The 18,307-nt window shown below is 44.0% G+C and overlaps 1 protein-coding gene across 1 annotated transcript in view; it reads right to left on the reverse strand.

Moving 5' to 3' along the window:
- Window positions 1-18,307, reverse strand: part of T265_15063 (hypothetical protein) — a gene marked incomplete at both ends in the record, with an annotated part of 27,938 nt that overhangs the window by 7,217 nt on the left and 2,414 nt on the right. Inside the window, 8 exon segments of the mRNA XM_009176432.1 lie at window positions 416-952; window positions 8,541-8,650; window positions 9,252-9,579; window positions 10,352-10,741; window positions 14,200-14,585; window positions 15,652-15,978; window positions 17,693-17,896; window positions 18,118-18,276. Of these exon segments, the coding sequence (XP_009174696.1) occupies window positions 416-952; window positions 8,541-8,650; window positions 9,252-9,579; window positions 10,352-10,741; window positions 14,200-14,585; window positions 15,652-15,978; window positions 17,693-17,896; window positions 18,118-18,276 (2,441 nt within the window).

Here is an 18,307-nt window from a genome sequence, read left to right on the forward strand (position 1 = left end):
ATATATATATATATATTGCAGTACTACAGCAAGCTGAATAAAATCAGTGCACACAGACTTACTTTGGAGAATTCAAAGGAACTGATGGGCTGTTTGGCAGTCCGAAAAGTGCTTGGTTGTTGCCCATTTGGTGTGAGGATGCAGACACCGGAACGGTTCCTTCAGTTTGGTCGTTCCGTAAAAGGTGAAAAGACTGCTGTTGGCGTCCATGTGATTCCCTTCTTGACAATTGTTTAACCAATGGTGAACTTGTTGCCCTAACATCCAGTGTGGGCCCACTACTGACACTTCTGTATAAAAAATCTGGAGCATTTATTCCTGCTGAGGTCCCAGACTGCAGTGCAGTTGACTTCAAAACTAAATGAGGTGAATCAGCAACCGACAAGCTGAGGTCTCCTGGAGTGAGCTCTGCCACGTGAGGAAATGTGGATGCACATGCGCGTATTGAACGCATAGGAGATATTGATGAACAACTATGACATCGTTCCCTGAGGTCTGCAAGGCTAGTAGGTGATAAGGGATAACTGAGTCCAGTCATATTCTCGGTCGTACTGGGGGACTGAGTAGCTGCTTTGTTCTCATCGACACGCAATGGATCAGCAGCCTGCAATTTTTCCTTTTTTCGATCTCTCCTTAATCGGAAACTGCGGAAGATGGGGAAACTGGGGAAACGAAAACCTCTTTGGGATTTGGAGTCCTTCAGTTCCTTCGCTTGAATTGACTCTGTACAGTCGGCTCGCTCTCTAATTGTTGCTGAGTTTTGGACCTGGTCGCCGGTGGAGGGGTAGGCGATCAGTTTAACCAAATGCTTTGTAGTATTCATTGTTTGTGGATACCTTGGGAAGGAGAAGGAATCAGGCTGCAAAATATTCCAGTACGGTATTTGTTGGCTTGCACTGAAGTTTCCAAGGTCTTGATTCTTGGGTGGGGAAAATACAGGGTTCTGTTGCAGCTTGGTTGTGAGGACAGTAAAGGGGTGTGTTTGTTGGTTGGGATTGACAGCCACAGGGAATGTGTGCGTTGAAGGCCCGTTGGAAACGCGAGGACTGCACATTTTATTACATGAGTGTGGTGAGCCAAACATCTCTGGACGAGTGGCGAGTCTTGATGAAGCTCTAGAAGGCAGATCATTTGCCCAAATTTAGCAGTAAAGAGAACAGGATAAAACACACAAGTTCGAGATCTGTGTCATTTACTACATCAACTGGATCGAAGTAACCATAGAAAAATCCGAGGAAAATAAGTAGGTGGGATTCTTATGGGCTGCCTCGTGTATGTAGCCGCGAAAACTAACAATGCAGTGATAATTGAATGACTTCAATCACATCGGGCAATCGGGCCATTATTCTGTTAACCGACGCTTCCAGGTTAATACCTGGCACAATGATGTGAAATGTTCATATAGCAGTCCAAATCCAATTTGATGGTCGAAGCACCTTGTTGACGTGATATGAATACTTACTTTACAAATCCGGCGCCTACTTAAAGATAACGCTGTTGACTCTTCTTGTACTAACATACCTTTTGCAATACGACGCTGTCACTAGACCCCTATAGGGAAAGTCAACCCCCTGGAAGAGGTAAGCGAGCTACATTCAGTTGTATCCGATCTAAAAGAACGGTGATTTTACTAAGATATTCATCGTTGACCAAACGATTTATTGTCGTCTGCATGAGAAAGACGTCACACTATACAACATTGACAGCATAAACAAGTAAAAAATTTAAGATAGGAATTATCAAACTTCTGGTAGTATTCACTCATTCTTCTAATTTTCACTCTCCAGTGGACCATTTTAGTGACGCTAGAAGTCCCAGCTTCTGTTCTAGTCGGTTTCACTACTAGATCTTCAATACGCTGTTGGCACGTGAAGCAAATTTCCAGCCGCCTCTGTCGGGATGCCACTTTTCGTGACCCACACTGTGCCTACGTGTGGGCTGGACGACTATTCAAAGTAGCAGGCTGTTGCACGTATCACTTCCACAAGAAATCGTGTATATTCGGGGAAGTAATCGATGGGTGGTAAATAAGTCTTGCACGGACGTGGCAAACAGACTGACCATCCACAACGAGTGTGACGGGTACGAAGACCGTATATGCTACTAAAGCGAACGGTTGACAAGCAGGAGAACTGCACGTCCATAGGTTGCTATGTGCTTAATAGTACCGGAGCACACGTATCCTAGCTGGTCAAGTGGTCCGATCATTTGCGTTTTAGAAGTGACTATTTGATAAGCTCAAAGCTTTTCTGTTGGGGAGTGAGGTGGAACTTCTTCACTTTATCCTCTCCAACCATACACACTTATTTTTCGGAGGATTCACTAGATGCGAACCGTCACTGGGCCTAAAAAGAACGAAACGACTGAACAATGACCAGTCAGCTGCAGAGCAGAAGTACTGTGCTAATACTAACCTGGGAGTTGCGATCTCGGGTCTCTCTCGGCCTTCCATAAAGGGGTGTGTTTGTTGGTTGGGATTGACAGCCACAGGGAATGTGTGCGTTGAAGGCCCGTTGGAAACGCGAGGACTGCACATTTTATTACATGAGTGTGGTGAGCCAAACATCTCTGGACGAGTGGCGAGTCTTGATGAAGCTCTAGAAGGCAGATCATTTGCCCAAATTTAGCAGTAAAGAGAACAGGATAAAACACACAAGTTCGAGATCTGTGTCATTTACTACATCAACTGGATCGAAGTAACCATAGAAAAATCCGAGGAAAATAAGTAGGTGGGATTCTTATGGGCTGCCTCGTGTATGTAGCCGCGAAAACTAACAATGCAGTGATAATTGAATGACTTCAATCACATCGGGCAATCGGGCCATTATTCTGTTAACCGACGCTTCCAGGTTAATACCTGGCACAATGATGTGAAATGTTCATATAGCAGTCCAAATCCAATTTGATGGTCGAAGCACCTTGTTGACGTGATATGAATACTTACTTTACAAATCCGGCGCCTACTTAAAGATAACGCTGTTGACTCTTCTTGTACTAACATACCTTTTGCAATACGACGCTGTCACTAGACCCCTATAGGGAAAGTCAACCCCCTGGAAGAGGTAAGCGAGCTACATTCAGTTGTATCCGATCTAAAAGAACGGTGATTTTACTAAGATATTCATCGTTGACCAAACGATTTATTGTCGTCTGCATGAGAAAGACGTCACACTATACAACATTGACAGCATAAACAAGTAAAAAATTTAAGATAGGAATTATCAAACTTCTGGTAGTATTCACTCATTCTTCTAATTTTCACTCTCCAGTGGACCATTTTAGTGACGCTAGAAGTCCCAGCTTCTGTTCTAGTCGGTTTCACTACTAGATCTTCAATACGCTGTTGGCACGTGAAGCAAATTTCCAGCCGCCTCTGTCGGGATGCCACTTTTCGTGACCCACACTGTGCCTACGTGTGGGCTGGACGACTATTCAAAGTAGCAGGCTGTTGCACGTATCACTTCCACAAGAAATCGGGGAAGTAATCGATGGGTGGTAAATAAGTCTTGCACGGACGTGGCAAACAGACTGACCATCCACAACGAGTGTGACGGGTACGAAGACCGTATATGCTACTAAAGCGAACGGTTGACAAGCAGGAGAACTGCACGTCCATAGGTTGCTATGTGCTTAATAGTACCGGAGCACACGTATCCTAGCTGGTCAAGTGGTCCGATCATTTGCGTTTTAGAAGTGACTATTTGATAAGCTCAAAGCTTTTCTGTTGGGGAGTGAGGTGGAACTTCTTCACTTTATCCTCTCCAACCATACACACTTATTTTTCGGAGGATTCACTAGATGCGAACCGTCACTGGGCCTAAAAAGAACGAAACGACTGAACAATGACCAGTCAGCTGCAGAGCAGAAGTACTGTGCTAATACTAACCTGGGAGTTGCGATCTCGGGTCTCTCTCGGCATTCAAGGGATGTATATCGCCGATGATTTGCCGTGCAATTTAATGCCTCCCGGTCACTCCAAACGTGTTTGCATGAATCTATGTGACAAACACTGAACTGACAACTTAACAATCATTCCTCCATCTCAATTCTGCTCTTCGGTAATTATTTTAGGAAGCATCAAGCAGTGTTTTCGGTGTTCCTATTCCCAGGTTGAGTAGATGCGCAAGCAAATTTAAGGCGGTCTGGCTTTTTGAAAACGTGACATCATGTAGCTGACCAGACAACCAAAGAAACCAGCAGCGCCACAAGTGCCGAAAAGACCGAGGATACCAGTGGCGACAGCATCGGGAACACAAACAACTAAATCATGTGAGCCTCGGAGAATCACGTGATATTCCAACCCTAAATACGACCTGATTTGTATCAAGACTTGTTTATGTCCGACGGCACCGTCGTTCCCACATGGAGTGGCTGGAGAAGAGAAAATCTCTCCACGAAACCACCAAAATGAATAGTGAAACTGGATTGATCAGTAATATGGAAAGAAAAGCCTCGACCGAAATGCACTTGAGTCCTTTGAGATCATGAGGACAAATTACGCTGTCAGATCGATTTCGGAAATCAAGACTAGTTTTTTTGCACGAAATGATATTAAGCCCATATGCACGACGAAATTACTGAACCCGGAGACCGATGCAGTTCCATGTGGTCAGTAACACCGGTAATGGGCTATGCGTGGACTTTGAGCGTTTATCCCACGTTAGTTAACTCAGAAACAATACTATTTTTAAACCTACCGGTTTCTGCATGATTCCGTTTGGGGTTGGGTGGCTTCACAGTTGTGTTGGTTGTGTGAATTAGATGAATTTGGATTGCCGTAGGAAGGATGGATGCGTTCATTTGTGGACGTTGCAGAAACACTCGATGTAGTGCAGAAAAATATGGGATTAGGACCACACTCGTGTACTCCATTCTGTCGAGGAATGGTGGATGCCTTCAACAAATTCTCATGGGTTGTTGGTTCATGTATTTGTGTGGTGTGCTGGACCTCACAGGGACTCGCAAATGGAATAGGACTGATGGGATTGACAATGGAATCTACCCACGCAGCAACTCTTGATAACGAGCTGTTCGTCGGACCGTAGGAGGTTGAGTTCTCTGGCTTGTGCCATGTTTTGTGCCTGTAATTCTCCAGTAAATGTGAACGTGTTTGACTCTGAGAACTCCATGCCGTTGATTTATTCGGCTCTTCAATTAGTCTAAAATTGTGTTCTTTTTGGACTGCGTCACTCTGCAAATAATTGAGCCTTTCGCTCTCACCAATCGGGGTTCGATCATCCATGGTCAACAGCTTTTCTCCGCATCCGCTGGGTTAACGAAAGTAAACATGGTTGTTAAGACTAGGAAAGTAAGGTTCTAACGGGGTAACACGTTCACGCATTCGTAGCTAGTACCCGTAAGTAACTAACAAACTGTTGAACACACAAGGTCGCATATCCCAAGAATGTTCAGAGCTTTGTGTGACGTGACATTTCAAGTGCCGTAACACTACTTGTGGCCTGTACACCGAATTCGGCCTTCTTCAGCAAACACGTGAGGTACGATATTTCCTCCATCTTGAGTTTGTGTGAGTCGTTGGACAGAAGCCTACTTGTTGGAGCAGAGATTCGTTCTTCCAGCGAAGTATAATTAATTCTTAGATAAGAAAGTCTGAAAGATGCAAGCTAATTGAATTATATTTTCCCACAATTTACGGTTACAGCATTATTTCGATCGAGAGGCTAAAGGAATAAAACAGCTTTGATAAACAACAGGGAAAGGCTTGTGACATATACTGAGGCATCAACTCGATTATTTCGTGGTCGATGAATAACACTGTTTATTCCACCACAAACGATTAGTATTTATGCGCAGCTGAAGTTAGAACGCAAATTTACAATTTCCGAGAAGTCATGCCCAGGTTCTTGCCACAATAGAGCCACAGTAGCGCCATTCCAGATCCTGACGTGTAGCATACTCCATATAAAAACTGCTGAGCTAAAATCAACTTGGTTTATGTCCAGTAGCATCAGCAAAGACACTAGTCATTCTGGTGCGGTGATCGACGACAAATCTGTGTCGGAGTAAAGGATACTTTCCCATTGGCTTTTCTTACTGGGGAGAGGTTTGGTGATTTCCAAAGTGAGGTGTTATTCCGTGTGGCTTTACGGGAGTGTGCTACTCTGATGAGGCATTAAAGACGAATTTGTTCCTTCGCAATCAATGAAGTCTCTTAGGTATGTTTTCGGGAAAAGGGAGTATGGATATTCAAATTAGAGCGAAGTGTTCTTAGTTGTTCCACCCTCAATTAGATTCATACTGCGCAGGCAAATTTTTCATCGTCGAACTACACTGACCACATAGGAATCCATATTGTGGTATCACCCTCAGTAAGCGGTTGATCAAATTACTATGGAAACAAAATCAGCACAAAAAATGCTAAGTTAGATGTCATGGTGCTGTAAACTTGATCCTCTAGAGCAAATCGCTCCTGTTTTTCTGTTTATACAAACTCATGTCCACAACATGACATAGTAACATCAATTCCTGTCCGGATTTGGGGGAGTGTTCGTGACAAGGGCACAACTTGCCTATGGACGTAAGGCGTAAACACCAAGATATAACTTAACCACCATGAAACCAAAACGCGACCTACTTGAAATAAGAGCTGGATTCGGCTGAGCACTCTTTAGTATCACAGACGAAATCATCTTTCAGCGTCTTTAGTGGACTGTAGCCGAGGCGATTCATTGACTCCGGAGTTCTTGGATTCAATACGTCACTAAAATCCATCGAGGGTGCTGTTCCCAAAAATGACAAACAAATCTCCAGATCATCCCGATTATCTCTTTCATTCTAAAAGGTGGATAGAAGTGTTCTGCTTAGCAAAGTGCCTGTTTTAGCAGTATCGTTTCTTTTCAGTGGATCAGATAGAACTGCCACACGCATGTCCGATTTATAACAATAATAATTCGCTTTACTTCAACTCTGAGGCTGCAGGACCGATAAGCTGAGGCTACTGTTTGTGACTACTCATCGTTCAGTTCCTACCAGAGCAACACCTGGAATGCACCAGTTTGCACTGGCTTACCCATCCGAAGCAGCCAGCAATATGCATGACAGGGTGAGAAATATCCATGGAAAACAAGGGAAATTCAGTACACTGAACCTCGCTATATTTGGTTGAATGTTTTCAGGAAAAGGCAATCACTGGATCCTAATTCGGCAGGTGGTCCAGTGGAAAGTTCATGCCATAACGGACTGTAAAACTAGGAATGTGAGCAGCAAGGTCAGTGCTCTGAAGAAAAAGCTTCATTACCATTGAGATAAACCGCAACTTAAAATAAAAACAGTGTACAATTGGGTGGGTTTGAAGATGGATGCAACCCTGGAACTTTTCAACGAAGAGACTGCGGGCCGGACAAAACTGAACTACCAAACTGATCATCAGATCGCTACACATTTAGAGGCCTCGTCATTATACCCGCCGCCTGCTGTAAGCAAAATGGATGTTGGATGAGTAGGGGGTTAACTACTCGCCAAGCTGGTTGTGACAAGCAACCCAAATGAATCCAAGCTGTCTGTCGTTAATGATACTAAAATAGAACATAAGGTTGACGAAAACTGGGAGACTCAGCCTACCTGAAGAGCCCTAAAAATAGTGAAACCTATCGCGGGCTGCCGAAGAGTTCTTAGCAACATTAGGAGTGGCTTCTTTCGAGGTAATTAGCTGTTCGTTTGACAACAGTGGACTACGACGTTCAATTGCGAAGTAAACTGCGAAAACTTTCTTCTCGCTTTTCCCTTGAAAAACTGCTGACATTCCGACGGATAATTGGGTGGTTAGAATGGAAGAGGACTTCTCCCGGAATAAGAAATACTCACTTGATCAGATGCAACAGACTAACCAAAATTATGAAGTTTCATTTTATCAGCCTGAAGAAGTCCTGACTCTTTGTGCCGAATTCATTCGCCAGGACCCCACACGTATGGCAACCACAATTCGAACGGACCATACAGTCGATCCCATTTGGTTGGATGAATGTGGGATACAAGAATTGGCATGAGTAATGTGTCAGAATTCAGGAAAATACACTGAATCCAGCTGAATCGACCTTAACTAAGCTGACGGAAGAAAACGATTATTCTTCTATTGGCTGTAATAGATTCGCTCATCCCCGGTTGTCGGTCAAATGAAGTGTACGAAGTGGGGAGATTCTTTTGATCTCATTTCGGGTTCCAGTTTATTCTCGGTCGATATGAGTAAACTGCTTAGAACTTCCAACAGTTTTTTATCACCAAAAATCTTTTCATGTTTGACTATTCGACTGGGACCCAACAGGAACGTCAAATTGTCGTCGTCTGTAGTAGTTGGTGCGAGGTGTATGGTAATACTGACCTTCTGTGGAACCCTAACACCAGAGGCTGAATACAACAGCACTCGAGTTCAACTTCAACCAATTGCGCCTCGCATTGCTGCTCAAGTCTCAAGCAGTCTGACACTGCGTATAAGGCGAAATTCGACCTACAATAATTGCTATTTTGTGTAACTACTTAAAAATAAGAAGTAGAATATAATACACACTTTTCATTTCACTCACTTCATCTCGGCCCGATTTGTCTGCCTTCTGAGTGTTACGGGTGCCATCATTTTTCAAAGGAGATTGCCGTCTGTCCGTTGTGTCAGCGAGAACAGATTCTATGAGTTCGGCTGGTTGAAAACAAAATCATGTGAAAAAAGGGATTGAGGAGCGCTAATACGGAACGTGAAAACAAATCATGTGAAAAAAAGGGATTGAGGAGCGCTAATACGGAACGCAGTTCGCTGAAGTTGTACTTGTATGTGTCCACCGAAACCTGCATATATTGTCAGTCACATTCACCATTTTATTGACAACTAAGAAAACGATGTGGGAGGTCTCAACAATGCTTCTTACATAAATTTCCTCTGGCTTTACTTCAGGTGATGTTATGTTTGGTACACATTATGCATGCATGTGTTGGGAACAAACGTAGTGTTTCAAAATTGTACAAGCAAGCTAATTCGCCATCATCTGTTGCTTAGTTGACTTGAAATGCGTACCACTTTCAAGCATGCTGAGGAAGCATTCCAAGTATAAACAAGAATTCAAAGAAGGGAAGAACTCGCGAACAATGCTCTTTTGAACTTCGAAAGCTGAAAAACTACCCAAGTAACACCAAACTTTCGGAAATAGGACAAGCGCATGAACACTGCAGAGGTTGACAGCGAGGGACAAAATAATATCTCATCTGAGAAATGTGCTATAAGTCTAAATGGAACAGTAGCCTACCATTGTGGGGAGCACTTCTATCCTCAAAGTGCAACTCGTCCAAATATGGCAGTCCTTCGAGCCGCAGCAGCGATAGACATTCAAAAAGTGGCCCCGTAGAAGAAGATTTGATGGTGTTGCCATCAGGTACAGTTTCCGTTTCTTCCGTACGCTCCGATATGTCTGATAGAGCCCGTGGACCAAGCTTTGCACCATGTTCCAAAGTCGAACAGCTGCTTGCATCCACCGACGAAATTTGGTTCTGATCGTCCTCCGCATTATTGTCTGTTTGCCAGGCACATGAATGAGATACAGAAGGGTACTTGCCCAAATCATTCTCCTGCGTGCACTGTCAACGGGAAAACCACAGATGCCATAAGTGGAGGATCCCGTAGGATTATCATAAACACAGTAATAACAGAATGACAGTTACAAGTTACCGACCGTAAGAAGTTGAATAGCTTTTCGAACAAAGTCGAAAAAACAGCAGCTAGTTGACAGATCCAAAACCTTCTAATGTAGTCAGTTGGAACACAGAAGAACGACAAAATAGAATTTGTTCACCTTTCAGGAGAAATGATGAGGTGATGGTGATTAGAAACCGACAGATACTCAAATGTAAAATTGATAAGGCAAAAGGTGATAGTCATACAACATGAGGAAAAAAAATCAGATATCAGTATCAATATTATTTGGTGTCACCATTAAACGAAAGAGTTCCCACCGACTACGAACAGCTTAAAACACCAGGGCTATTTGTGCAATGTGTATTCTAAGTGTGGACTATTTGAATATTACACTGAGCATTTGGAGCAGTATGATATGGCACTGGATCTTAAAGGTGTATTCTCATTCTAGCAAAACCTATGAGTCCCAAACATACAGAAATTTAGCGAAATATACTCATTTACCGACTAATTTGGTTTTAACGGGAGACCTACTGAATCTAAAATGGATTTCTCATTTGCTATGCTCTTCAACTGAATTTACAACACAGAGGCCTCCACATAAATCACTTGGTACGATGTTCGAGATATCCCGGTGTGAACACAATCAGAACAATAAATCAAGGTGGCATGCATTCAGTAAAATGGCGAGGTTCTGTGACAGCTGTTACGTACATCGTAGGCGCATCTGAATGATTCGCTATCGTGGATGTTCAACGGTGCTACTGTTGACACTGTTGCTGATTTAGACAGCACTGCGCAAGGTGCTGTCCCAAGTTCACTTGAGTGCCTTCTTGGTTGTACGACTGAATATGTTGGGGAACATACAGATGAGCTTGGGCATAAGCAGTGGGACCAGTGAGGACCGGAAGAGGACACGCACTCAGTAGCTTTTAAGTTGATGTCGAGAGTGCCTGCGACTTTAGGACCGTCAATCCAGGTCTCTTCCTGCGACAAAAGTGCTTCTTTGAGTCTGGGCGAAATGGCGCGAGGCCAAACTTTGGCGTTTGTCCGAGGTATCATTCGCTTCACCACGTGCACGCCAGTCCCAGAAACGGACGTATTCTATAGACAGAAATAAATATGAAAGCGTGAAGAACTCACCTAAGGGAATACTGAGTACAACCAAAGCTGACGGAGAAGATGGGTTAAGTGTTATAAGAGCCAAATAACATTATCATCGGGTGTTACAAGAGGTTGAATAAAGTAACGGCGATAGATGTATAGTGATAGTTTCACTGAGGAAACCTGAAGTGTATATTACTGGCTGGATCGGATATAGCATTTCAAGCATTCGTTCAGATAGGAAATATTAGGACAGAATAATGCAAGCGTTTTTTAAGCAATAAGTATTTTCCCATGCATTCGGCATACCTTTTTTGGCGTGATTTGGCTTGAATTTCTGGTCAGCGTTCGATTTTGCTGTTCCCCACCGCTGAGTTGCCCTGAGGAGGCTGACCGGGCGTCTACGCTTCCGTCCGCTTTGCCCCTTGGTCCGAGCCTTAATAAAGCTGCGTTATTAATTTGGCCATCGATTTCCTGTTTACGTCCTAGATAGATGACTGTTTCACAGGATTGTTCGCTGCTTGATGTAAAGTCCACATCGGAATTATAGGAACGCCCGTAGGATGATTTGCCCATCCTTGGACCTCGTAGTCTTCTTCTGTAAACTTCGGTCTGAGCGCTATCAGAGCAACTCTCCATAGATGATCCGGTGTCCTCGGAGTAAGATGTCAATGTGAGGTGCGCTGGAATCGATGTACTGGGACCGACACGGCGTCGCCTGAGACGACTTAGTTTCGACGCAAGTTGTAAAATCTTAAATGAAAGAGACGACAAATAGGTCAGTTAAAAAGCTGATGTCAGAAGCCCGAGTTCAAACGGACTAAGAAGAAGGAACAGGATGATCACATGGCAGTAAGCTAAATAACTGAACTTAAAATATGAAGGCAATGCTGGAAATGGACAAGATCTATATGAGATTTGAACCGTCAGAGGAAGACATCAGCAGTGTGAAAATATATATCAGCATAGATATGAGTTACCAAAGACCCCGAGTGAATGGATACAGCGGTGAAACCTCTCGCTAAAGTTGCAAAGTGATGGAAGGAAATTAGTAAGGAAAGAATGTGCACAAGCAAGGGAACGAAGTTTGGTTCTTCGACAAGCAGCGGAATCGATAGCAGTGAAATTCGGGCTGAGGTTTCCTTGATATGTCACTTGCGTCCATAAGTCCTAGTGAAAGAACAAAGTAATCCCTGAAGAGGTAGGTCGAATTGACCTTTACTAAGCCAATTTTGGAGGCCCTACGCTACCGCACCAGGTTTGTGAGAAAAAGAACAAACAAACAGGAACTTTTTCAGAGTTCAGCAATCCTCGGCTGAATTTGTCCTAGAGCACAGGTATGGTGCGGCTCATAGTGAATACCCATGATTCTATACATGTTCGCCGTTAAAAGTAATTTTTTGAGGTACTTCGCTGCCGACTAGCTTCTGCAAACGTCGATTATGGCTTTATGGTTATTTTGGTCTCTTCTCAAAAGCATCCGCATCAAAACCCTCAATTACTTTCTCACTGGCTTATTTAGTCTGCGACCATTTTCTCCTGGATAAAAGTTAATTGGTTATACTGATTCTTCGAGTCTCAGCGGAAAAGAAGCACTGTTAGGGACCGAGTTAGGGAATGGTCATGGAATGAGATGGGCTACTGTGTCTTTAGGATGTTTCCAGCGCCGCTGGGCATTTCTTGATTAGTGCCTTTGTATTATTAAATGCAGGCCACTAAGCAGCCGGAATAGCTTGAAGAGCTTGGAAAGGTCGCTGACCTAACAGTCCACTTCGTCCGGTATTGGTATTTGCCCGGGTTCCATCCCCTAGGCATTGTCTGGTCGAAAGGAACCAGCAGGGTAACATAACACCAAAGTTATCGATGATCGCCGTATGGTTCGCACGACTTTTCGCTCAACTAAGTACTGACTAGAAGCCTATAATGTGTGAAGCACTTTCATGGTGGGATAACGCCTTCCAATTTGCGGTGTTGTCATTGGACTCGCGTGGGATGACCTGTTGTCAGGTGCGATTCCACGAAGCCCAGGCGATGACTCCACCACGGCCCTGTCAACCTATCTCCAGTAGCCATCACACTATGCTTAGTACTGGTTTCCAATGCTGAGGGACGATAGACTCATCGACCCTTAGTCTACATCCGGGTTCTCACTGAGCGCTGTCGTAACCTTGCGTCGACTAGTGAACGAAACCTACATTGTTATATGATTAGCCGAAAATCAACCTGAAAACCACCGCCGTTCGGAAATCAGCTTCCGTTTCAGGATTAAATGGCTCCAAGTTCAACTTGCTGCTGTTTGGCAACAAAAGCTTTATTCCCCGCTCCAGAACTTGTGCGCCAGGTGGTGTTTGGCCGCACAATGACACAAGAGATATGCACACGAAATCCATCTTGACTTGAGGGAACTTCAAACATTTGACTAACGGTGCTTTCAGTAGCACAGCAACTAGCATAGTAGTTATCTTCAGCATGCCAACGATGAGACGGTAGGTAGGCCAGCACTCAGCTACGAATCAATATCATTGGGGCATCAAATGAGTTTTATCGCGTTAGGACATGCACTGTACAAACCCAACCATCGTCTACCGACAAAGTGCTGTTTTAGCTAGAAGACCTTGCTGGCTAAAGTTTCGGACAGAACAGATGACATGGCAGTAAATTCAAGCATGCCATTTTGGAATCTCCAAGATTCTTACATGCGGTTGGAAAAAACGGTTCTTAGTCAACCCTGGAGGCTGATTACTCACTTCCTGCCTGCGTACTTTCCGCCATTAAGCGCTGCTATTGAGTTGGTTAATCTTCGCAAAAGCTATTGGGTCAGTCCTACTTATGGCTTGTATCTACCTAGCGGAGATAAGAGATCATACGGGGACCTGTAGAGAACACCCTAAGTCACCTCTTTTTCGGGGCGACCCCTATTCGTGTGTACGTCTGCGTCAAAGTTTTTCACACTGTTTAGAAGTATGCACTAGACTTCCAACAGTTGATCAGGCCAGCAATAACTGCCAGACTGTGGCGAGAAAAGAAGCCGTCATACATAATAAGCGTCGTTCAGTTGTAACACCCTTTCGCTGCCCTGCTACAATGCCACCCAAAGGAAGCCCGAGGGCTGGGATACTTCAAGGTTGCCCAAACCTAGACAGGAGAAGTCGAGAGGCAAAGATCGGGTTCGAACCATGGACTTTCCGGTCAGTAAATTCGCGCTCTAACCACCGAGCCATCTCGCCCCACTGAGCCAGCTCGTGGTTGTGGTCCCTCATTGCAGTTTGTGGGTCAACCATCTTTATAGCCGAACAAGACTGCAGTTAACCAAGCCCGTTTCCACCAACCTACATGGAGTTTCTTAGTGATTACCAAACCTAGGCCATTAAAGTGTTAGTCCACATTCCTATCCAGTCAGTTAACGAACCGGTAACGATTTTATAGTTCATGTGAGAATGAAGTAACAGACAAGTTACCTGCAAAGTTTCTGTGTAGTATTGAGTTCCGGAATCAATGTGAGCGATCACACAAGGATGAACCTGAGTTCCGGTCATGGCCTCTTTGATCAAGTGGGTCAAGGCGGAGTCCCGGAACGGCAAGTGCCTCTGGCCGGTTAAAAGTGCCAGTATTACATTAGCCATACCGGAAATTGAAAGACTTCTGCATGTAGTATTTATTGGATTATGGGTAGCGGGTCTGTCGATTTCGCTTGTTGTTCGAGTACTGGGAATAGGGGATTGGCCCTTATCTTGTGCTGTCTGCTTGAACTTGGTAAGTTCCACACCACTGGTCGTAGCTGTGGGGTGACCGTACCGACCGCAGCCAAGGTCGAGCAAGTGCAGCCTGGTTAGGCCTCCGGAAACTGAAGTTTAAAACGAAGGACAATGGATAGCAGCTACGTCGTGGGCGTCAAGTCTACAACAGCCCTCATGAAAATAGCAGCGACGAATAGTGAGTCAAAGTAGCGCACCAAAAACAAGCATAAAGCCGTTTCTGCGAGAACCCGCCAAACTGGGAGCTGACTGTATCATCCTTTGTGGATTAGCTTTCCGAAAATCCTCCAACAAGTTTTCATTTGGACAGAATCACCGCCATTTCCTGAGCAAATACGATGCCGATTTGGTGGTCAGTTACCATCGTGAAATAAAACACCAAAATCCGTTTTACTAACGCTCTCATCAAAGACCCTTGAGCCTCCAAATACGTTTTGATCAAGATCACGCACACGATACACTGTTTACATACATCATTTTTCAGAATTTTCGAGTGAAAGAAATGATAACTGAACGAAAACAATAGCAGTAATTTCTAGTTGGCATGACAACTCACTCTACATCACCATTTCACAATTCACGCTAATCAGGGCAAAAGTTGAAATTCATTAAACGAACGAACTATTCTTCATACTTTATGGTTAAAGCACAAATGGTACACCTGTCACTTCAAGCGGGATATAAACAGCAGTTGGTAAACCTGTTCAGTAGAAAACTGAGGAAGTTTATGTTTCATTGAAATTTGGCTCGAAGCAGATTACAATGACAAATATTTTCTCACCGTTAACCTTTGCCGTCAAGCTGAACACCGAGGAAGCTTTTCATAGGCTTTTACTCCCAATGAGTTTCGATGGGTTTATGTATGATGAGTTCAGGGTAGTCTGTGTGGTCAGCTAGGCGAGAAACAGCCACACACACACATATACAAGCGGACGTCTAGATCCTGTTCAACACCCTATCCAACAGAGTGCGCGGTGTGTTTCGTTTCAAAGCTGGTGTGGGAGCAGGAATTTAGTGAAAATGACAACTGAACCAAATTATTCAGACTGCATGATGTTTACGCCATGGCGATGGTGCCTGAAAGTAAACCGATGTTCCGAAGTTAGGTAGACAGGAGGCTGAATTTCAATGACATTTTCCATGAAGGTCACTTACCATGTGCCCCTGTCTCATTCTGTTCCACACAACACTGATAGACATGGAACGTGAACAACATGTGTGATAGACCCGAACCATTCGTATTCGAACTGTTCTTTTTGTCTGCACACGCTGCTGCCCGTTTCGTCAGGGCGACGTCCAAGAGATAAGCTGCTTTTTCCGCATTGGCAACTCGAATTTCTTTTTGGTTTGCGAGACATCTACTGATCTGCATAGCTACTGATTCGGAATCAGTAGACTGGAAAATATCACCCGGAGTTGGATTGGCAGCTGGATTTCTCTCTTGTGACCGTAAGTATCGGCTTGGAGACATGTCATTCTCATCTGTATGTAAGTATGGGAAAATAGAACTCGTTAGGTAACGTAAACAATAGAATCCGTCGCCAATTCAATGCTGAGTGAGGCACCCGTTACTCAAAAGAAACTCCTAAGTGAACAATTTACTCACGAAGGGAGCACAGTTCGTGCTTCGGAATAGGAACAGGAATCCATCTTCCAATCAGTGATCGATTAGTGAACAATTTCTAACCCCTGCACTCTTGGGAGAACGACGGGTCGAAGGTGATGTAATTTTTTAACCAATATTTTCTGCTTTATCGGCAGTCAGTCACCAAATGCCCAGGACCTTTTGCGGTTGCACCGTTAACACAGTAGACAGAGGTCAACTGTTGAGAACTCATTGCCCCTCCAGTGTCTCACCAAATATTGAGAAGAGATACCAAAAAAAACAAATTGTTCTCACCTATTGAGCCAATACGAACGGCTGGCTTGACAACATTTTACAGATTGCAGGCTCTGTTACTGCTATTCTGGATGGTAACGCAAGTAGACCATTTTATGCGAGAAATTGTGTGACAGAAAGCTCGAAAGCGGGTGCATGACATCGAGTGTACGATTTCCGTATAGAGAGAGAACAGCTGGAATATAGGGATGTTGCTTACGAACAGCCAAGCTAATGTAACTGAGATCACCAAAAAAGGAAGAATTCCAAAATAATTCACCATATCAACAGGCTGCCTTTCCTATTCAATTGTTAAGCTTCTCGGTTGTGCTTCACTTCAAACAGCGCATACTGGAACATCACACACTGCGCTTGCACTGCCCTGTTGCTATCAGATCTGTCTTTCCTGGTTCTGTATGACATTCTTAGACACCTGTGAACGATTCGTATGAGGGTTCTGCATCTAGAACACGTTTTCCCAATCCCATAAGGTTTCTATCGGCCGTCCTGGACACGGTCAGTTTGTGACAAATAGCCCATTGTTCACTATGTTTAAAGATCCTGAGTATCGCGTTTAAGACAAACTCTTTCATGCATGATAATTATCACTCGCCGATGAGCGGAAGCAGACGTACAGCGCACCGCATGCCAAACTAATCATATCAGACGAATCTGCAAAGCGGTGACAAGTACAGTTTTCACAAATGTCAGTGGCTCAGTGTGCTTTCAAGAGATGTTGGTAGAACAAGTAGGTTTGAGGTAAACAATAACAAGGATAAATCAGTCCTACATTCTCTATGAACAAAGAGGTCTTAGTCAGACTATCTACTTGATATCTACCAATGAAATGCAATCCGGAAGACCTCTTCGTGCTTTAAAAACAAGCATGTAGACAACTTCCCAATAAGCGACTGTTAGTAACTGTTAGATTCATTGGAATCATAAGCTCTGGTTCACAAAAAGACACCATGGACCTCAGCAAAACAAAGGAGATAATTCGGCAGTTACAAAATCGATAAGTCCTAGAGGGTCTGCTTCAGATCACCGTATAGGATAGATGAAATCCCGACACCGACCAGAAATGATCTACTGTAAACAGTCTTCCAGCTATCCTATTGACTACCCTCCAATAAGACCAAATTCGTTAAGTTTATGAGGAGGAACTATGGAACGTTAATTTATGGATCAGTGAACTTTAAGGTTGAGCAAGTATTTTGGTCGCCGTTCGTGCGCGATAACCATTTAACACTGGAATGCTATTCAAGCACAGAAAATGAGTGCACAGGTCTCCGTGAATCACGAGAAAGCATTACTTACGAGGCAACACGGCATCCTCGAGTAGGTCACAAAACTCCTCGTTTGGCCCGTTGAGCGCCACTGCAGATACCCGAACCGAAAACCGAATGCCTGTGACCTCCTTCTGTTTATTGAGAACTTGGAACAGCCAGCTTATTGCACAAGGAATGATGCCAAAACTTGTAGGAGGAGCTGTGTCCGTACCAACCATTGATCGTGTTTTTCCTGAGACAGAGTAGAATGAAAGGGAAGACATTGATATCTGACTGTTTTTTGATGGCCTTAGCAGGAAATATGGAAGTAATGTGGTACCCAGTATCATAATCATGCAATAACGGACCTAATTTCAAAAGATCGCTCTCGAATTGACTATTAGGAATCGCAGGGTGTTTGGTTCAGCGGAATACACTCATTTGCAAACTAATTTGGTTTTGCGAGAGACTCACCTGGAACCCAGCTGAATCTCACGGTTTTGATGTTTTCAAGCAAATGAGTGTATTTCGCTAATTTCGTGCAATTTGGTTTCAAGTAGAACATAAGGTTGATGGAAACTCGGGGACTGTGCCTACCTGATGAGCCCCCAAAAGGGTGAAGCCGGTCGTGGGCTGTCAAGAAGTTTTCAGAAACCTTATGATT

This window comes from Opisthorchis viverrini, assembly GCF_000715545.1.
Source record: "Opisthorchis viverrini unplaced genomic scaffold opera_v5_338, whole genome shotgun sequence".
In the NCBI taxonomy this organism is placed as follows: Eukaryota; Metazoa; Platyhelminthes; class Trematoda; order Opisthorchiida; family Opisthorchiidae; genus Opisthorchis; species Opisthorchis viverrini.